The sequence below is a fragment of the Arctopsyche grandis genome, chromosome 2, assembly GCF_051622035.1.
Source record: "Arctopsyche grandis isolate Sample6627 chromosome 2, ASM5162203v2, whole genome shotgun sequence".
Taxonomy (NCBI): domain Eukaryota; kingdom Metazoa; phylum Arthropoda; class Insecta; order Trichoptera; family Hydropsychidae; genus Arctopsyche; species Arctopsyche grandis.
Window position 1 is genome coordinate 22,602,805 of NC_135356.1, and position 7,057 is coordinate 22,609,861.

The 7,057-nt window shown below is 32.5% G+C and overlaps 1 protein-coding gene across 1 annotated transcript; it reads right to left on the reverse strand.

Annotated features, from left to right (window-relative positions):
* Nucleotides 1-4,892: 4,892 nt before the first annotated feature.
* LOC143922316 (uncharacterized) lies at nucleotides 4,893-5,558 on the reverse strand. Its single transcript, XM_077445542.1, has one exon. The coding sequence runs from the start codon at nucleotides 5,556-5,558 to the stop codon at nucleotides 4,893-4,895; it is 666 nt and encodes a 221-aa protein (XP_077301668.1).
* Nucleotides 5,559-7,057: the final 1,499 nt, after the last annotated feature.

Sequence of the window (7,057 nt, forward strand, 5' to 3'; positions counted from 1 at the left end):
AAATGAACAAACACAAAAAGCAAACTGGTTGCCAATCGCTGAATATGAACCGATAGATGGATTATATAGTTGATTATTATAAATGTGAAAATCAAGAAAATATCTATTATATACATAATACATTGTGTTTTTAAATATGTTTTCGAAATGTACAACTTACATATATGGCTATCCCGATTTTTTTACTACTCAGTCAATATGCAAAGTCGGATTCGTGTGTGAATCCGACTTTAGATTTTCAAAATGTTGTGAAAATTAAATCGTCTGTGTTTGATACGCGCTATAAACCACTTATGTATTTCCAAATATACACCTGCATAGCAGTGGTGCTCAGCCCGACCGACCGGAGGCATCAAGATTATAAATTTAACCAATAGTTGATAGCCACTAGTATATAATATACAATGTAATTATTCCACCATAGATGTATTTTATATAACAATCACAAGCAAACATATTCTAACATTTGTGTATTAAATTTAGTCAAACGTATTGAGAATTATATCTAAATAATTTGTTTAGGCTGAACATTTGACGTTCCGAATGCGCCTCTGTAGGGAAAAGTATATACGAGAAAATAATAACTATTATAATGTCAATCTATCTCGTGGATTTGATTTCATTTGCAAACGTTATGTATAATCGTTCGTTTTACAGCGGCGTACTCGGTTAGCGTACGGACAGCCATAGGAACCCTCATCGATTCTAGGTACAAATTTTGCTTTTGCCTTTTATATGTATTTATATATTATATTATATACAAGATATTGTTTGTAAACTATGTAGCTTAGTGTGTAGGCTATTCAAACACAGACAGGGAACGAATAGCATTTGTAAAATGGTGGTTTTAGCGAGATTAGATCAAAGGGGTGCTTATAAGGTTAAAAGAGTAACAAATATATACATATATATGTATATGTATATATATATATATATATATATATATATATATATATATATATATATATTCATATATACATATATATAGGATGATGCAACCACCATCATCACTTTCTAAAACCGCTTTTCTATCCGAGGGAAATAACGGCTAGACAAACCAGAACATGATGCAGTTTTAATTGTTACAGTTTATTTTTCTACAATTCCAATGAAGAAATGTAAAATAGGTTTTGTGAAAAAAAAACATACAATGTTACTTTATATGGCAGATAACATCTTTGAGATTTTTCAGTGCTGTACTCTTTCAATGGAAGGGCATGAACTGTGCCTTAGTGTACTTAGATAGGCACAATTCATGTATAATTGTGAGTTTATTGCACAGACTGCATCTTCAAACTCAGTTCTCAAGAAATGTATGTAGAACAAGTCGGGAGGAGTTTAGGACTGAAGGATCTTACTAGCTTTTTAGCGTAAACCTCATGTTTTTTTTTTAATATTATTTGAAGCTTGTCTTCCACATCAGCATTGTGATTGGCAAAAATTTATCATGACAATTAAAAGTGCATTGTAGACTGTTTTCAGAATTAAGCTCATACATCAACGCCTACTCTTCGGACAGCGGAGAGTTTTGTTAAGTGAAGGATGCTGCACCACCCTATACATACTATATATAAATATAAAAATAAATATATATATATATATATATATATATATATATATATATATATATATATATATATATATATATATATATATATATATATATAAATATATATAAATACATATATGTATATGTATTGTACAACACATTAAAATATTCTAAATTCATGTAAAGCAAACAAGCATAGCCCAGTGACGTAACGACACTGAAAAAAAATGTAATGTTTATAGGTTTATGAAACATGAAACGATACATTAAAAACTATAGAAACATGATAAACTAAAATAATAAGAGTTAAAATATACCATATTACATAATTTAAACCTGCTGTTTCATTTCTCTTCCGCACACATGCAAGATGATTGGAAATAAAATATGTTGTGTATGTATGTTATATAATGTATGTAATTGTATTTACCAATAAACTGTATTTGCACATGTATGTATTTTGAACTTATTTATTTGATGCGAAGTGATTTTAAATTAATTAATTAAATAATTTAAATATTCATGTACGGACATCTGCGTATGAATATATAAACTAAATTTACTTGGATTGCTTTGCTCATAGACTTTATAAAACTCACATAGATGTCACTGCTTAAAAAATGAGCTATTTGAATTATTAATTAATTAAATTAATTAAATTTAATACAAATTGCAGAATAAAACAACGCATGAAAGTCAAACTGTTTCATTAGATTTTATATTATTCTAGAAAAGAAATCCAAATTAGGAAAAATTTAAAATACACCACAAAACAACAAAATGAAACTATCGAATTAAAATCAAAATTTTTATATATCCACGTACTCTATGATGGCTTTAAAATGAAATTCCAATATATGAGTCATACATATTAGTAGTTCCGTGCAAATCATTCACCGTACGCTGAAAACTTAAACACGACCCGATATTCGCGTATGCAATTTAGTGCAGTTGCACAAACGAAACACAAGTAAGCGATGTGCGTGGCTGGAATTTAAGCGAAGGAAAAAATTCAATCGGCCATTGTGTGAGAAGGTAACAATCATGTTATTGTAGTTTAGCCGTTACACCTGTGCGCGTGCGCATATGCGCAACCGGTGAGAAAACCGGTTCTCGTGACATACCAATTTGCGATACATATACAGATCCTTCGGTCGAATGCCTTCCCAAGATACCCAAGAATCGTATTTGAAATAAAATCATTTAAAAACACAGTACAATACTAGTCACCGTCTATCCAACAAAGCTTTTATCAACTCACTCAGATAATTCAAAAACTTTGTATAAAAATAACGCAAAATAAAACAAGAGTAGTGACTCAAATATTGGGGTTTGGTGCAAACGATCGAAAAGCGCCAGATAGATTGAACCACAGATTAACTGGATGGCTGCTTTAAACGCAATTCTCGACTTCACGAATGATAGATTGCACATCAGATGACGAGTAACCTTTCGATGTGCACAGATGCAATTATTAAAATGGTAATATTATTAAAATTGAGTTGGATCTTTCTGGCGAGTTTTTAATAATTTAATAAGAAAAAATTCGGAACTTAAGTATCAGAAGCACAGAATGTATACAGGGCAGGTATGTCGGGACTTCGGGTAGATTTCGCTTAGTGTAAGTGCGAGCAGTGCGCACGCATAAGGTACACGTGTCGTTAATCTGTGGTTCAGTCTGTCTGGCGCTTTTCGATCGTTTGCACCGCATCGCAAATATTGATAGAATATTGTATTGTCATCGGAAATCTGTACGTGTTCCAAATTTCAAGATAATCGGCTGAATCTAAGGGTGAAATCATACAGGAAGAAACGCGGCACATGGTTTTTTTATTTACTTTTAAACATGCGAAAAAAATGTGGCATATTCATGCACATATTCAATGCACATATTCGTGGCACACCCAGCACACGCCGTCCCAAAATCACCCCTGGAGTGTTTTCGGTAAAATGTTACCCTTGTATTTATTTATCCTTGCTTGACAGTGATCGATAACGGTGTATCCCATATTTGAAGAAATGTAGGAGAACCCCCACAGTGGGGAGCCAAGCACACGACGTGCCGTTCTTCCCTGTGTGATTTCACCCTAAATGGATTTAAATTTGATCTCAAGTTTTTAACCACACACACAACTATGTAATAACTAGATTTAAGGCGAAAACACACTGAATCGAACGGCATGTTCTTAGAGTATCTCTTAATTTTTTTCAAATATAGTGTTCACTAGAGGTAGGACCGGAAACGTGCCGTTCTTTGTTTATTGTTCGCCGTGCATTGTTCATCTTTATGATGAACTTTTTTTTTGCACTCTAGCTTTGCAGTTTGCTCTATTTCTTGGAAAATAGACCCAAAATGCCGTTTCCTGGAAAAAGCACGCTTCCAGTCTTACCTCTAGTAATCACTGTCAAACCTATTTATTATACAAAGATTTTAGGCTTGAGTGCCATAGGATAGCTTATACGTGCTAGCGTTTTTTTACATGTGCAAAACTATCTAAAAGAAAAAAAACCGCGTCCTGTCTCTGTGTCTGCGTCATTAGACTACTCGTCAGGTAATTGTAGTTAAAAATAGACCAGTCCATCAGTGTTCAAAGCAAGAGAGCAAAAAAGCTTGTAAAAACTTTTTTTTTTCTAAAAAATGAAGTAAATAAAGTTATGTAAGTCATCTAATGCCAATCAATAGTTCCTAAATATGGAACTAGAAATGTACATATGTATATACATAAGTTGCAAAACTAAAGATAGACTAACTATCTGACAATCCCAGAACTTTCAATTGGGAATGAATTTTGAATCAAACTCTAGTATATACATATGTATGTACATATGAAATACATACATATATATGTATGTACATATGTATATTGAATTTGTTGATTGTTTATTGTACATGTTTAGTACTTGTGTACAAAATAATATATATATATATATATATATATATATGTATATACAGTGGCGGACTGGGACTGAAATTAGTACATGCCAGGAGTCAAAGGGGGCCCCCAGGGTTAAAAAAAATTTTTCCTCCCCCCCCCCCCATATATAAAAAAAAAAATCTTTTTTTTTTATCACGCTAAAAATCTAGGGTAAAAAATAAATCAAATTTTCAAAAATGCACGAATCAAAAATAAAAATTGCAATTATATTTTGCAATTTTTATTTTTATTTTTATTAATTAGAATATACACATACTACACGTCTTACTGGCAATTAACAGAAATACAAAATGTATATAGGAAACTTTATTTACAAGATAGGACTGAACCGAGATTCAACAAGGACATACACATAAAATACATAATTATAAAAGAATAATAAAAAATCTAAAAGAAAAATTGGAAAATTAAGAGTATATTAGCAAACGTTTGAGTCCTTTCGACGCTTGTGCATATCTGTTAATAATTTCTTCTGCATCCAAATCATCTAACATTTGCTTCTCAATAGAAAGGAACATAAAATTTTCTAAATTTTCTTCAGACAACGTATTTCTCAGTCTGTTCTTAATTATTTTTAATTTTGAAAACGTCCTCTCACATTGCACTTGTGTAACTGAGAGTGTGGAGACGATTTTGTATAATTCATATAGGTTATCATACGCTTTGTCGTGTAGTCTGTTCGACGATAAAATTTTTAAAACGCACGATGGACATGTTCTGCAAGTTTTACAGCTGCTGCTGTCATCCTCACTCTCACTAATTTGAAGTAATAGCTTCAATATATCAAAATTTGAGGCAAATGAAACCAATTCTAATTTTACATTGCCTCTTTTGATTAGTGGAAAGAACTTCACAACACCATCCAATGCAATATCATCAAGGCCTTTTTCTGCAATAATTTTAAAATTAGCTGGGTCCAACCAAGATAAATCTTTATACAACTGCTTGTGATGTATAAATCGTGATTGTAGCGATTGGACAATGCGATCCATTATAAGGTTAAATACAGTTATTCGAAAATCAGCCAGAGGATCCGAAGAATTTCCTTCATCATTAGTTACTTCATCTGCCATTCTTTTCTTCTTCCTTTGTCTTTTAACAGGCAACGCTGTTTCTATAGAATCAATTTCCAATGTTTGATTTTCATCCATATTAATCATTGAAATCATATCATTACATATTGTTACGAATTCGAAAGCCTTACTGTGAACATTATGGAATGTTCTTTTCTGTTCCATCAACTTTGTTGTTGCTGTATCTACCAAACTCCATGCAGTAAACATATCTAAACAATTTGTTTGTAAATAACTAGACAAGGGGGCTGTGGTTTCAAATATGTACAAGTAAGTAAATGCTGTCAATATGGTTTCAAACTTTTGAAGACTCTGGAGTAAATAAGTGGCTTCGTGCTTCGTTTTTGCATCAAACTTGTCTGAATCCTGTATCATTGATAAGCATGTAAGTAGATTTACGAAAGTACTAGCAGTGGGATCATTAAAATGTCCAAATATTGTTGTTGCTGCATTAGATTTTCCCGACCACCTGGTTTCACCAATTAGTTTTAATCTTTTCATCTTTTCTTGCCCCAGTTGTTTTTCAACAACTCCTATCCACACAGACATTCTCTTATATGATCCATTTATAAAAGTTGCTAAATTTTGAAGCAAATTAAAAAAAGAAACTGCAGACACACAACATTTTGTGGTTTCAGTTACTACCAAATTTAAGACATGGGCATAACACCATATATGAACATGTTGATCTGCCATGTTAGCAAGTTTACTCTGCAAACCATTATACTCTCCATGGTAGCTTGCAGCACCATCGGTGCTATCAGATATACAATTTTTAGGGTCAATATTAAGATGTTGCAACTTTTCAGTCAATAAATTAAAAAGTCCCTGTCCTGTACCATCATTACACGGCACAATTGAAAGTAGGCGCTCATAGACAATGCTTTTATGCACATACCGAATAATGATGCTAAATTGATCGATGATTGTATTATCCTGTGTTGAATCAACCTGGATAGAATAATATTTTGCTTCAAAAACTTCATGACTAATTCTTTCTTGAATCATAGTTTTCATAATATGGATTAACCTATTAACAGTTGTTTTGCTCAAGTAGGTAATTAGTCCACCACGGCCTTTATTTCCCGCCTTTCCTTGGTGCTTAAGTCGTTTCATTCTTTGATATGACTTTTTTTGCACTGCAGAAACGTGAGCTGCTATAATGGTGTCATATTTTGCCATCAACTGCACTGAAGCCAAAAAATTACCATGATTCGAAGCTTCATCATCCAGAGTATAGGCCGATTCATTTCTGTGACTTCGAAAAGAAACTGCTTGCTTGCCTAACATCTTTATGATGTCTATAATCCTCATGACAATACTTCTTTGCTTTAGTACCTTTTCTTTCTTTTGAATTAATGATGACGCAAAAAAATTATCTAATGTTCCATTATTAACCACACTGATATATTGATGAACATTTCGCACATGGGTTGTTGTCGATTCGTGCACAGCCAAGTTCTGGCTAATACGTCTGTAGTCACTAAAGCCATGTACAA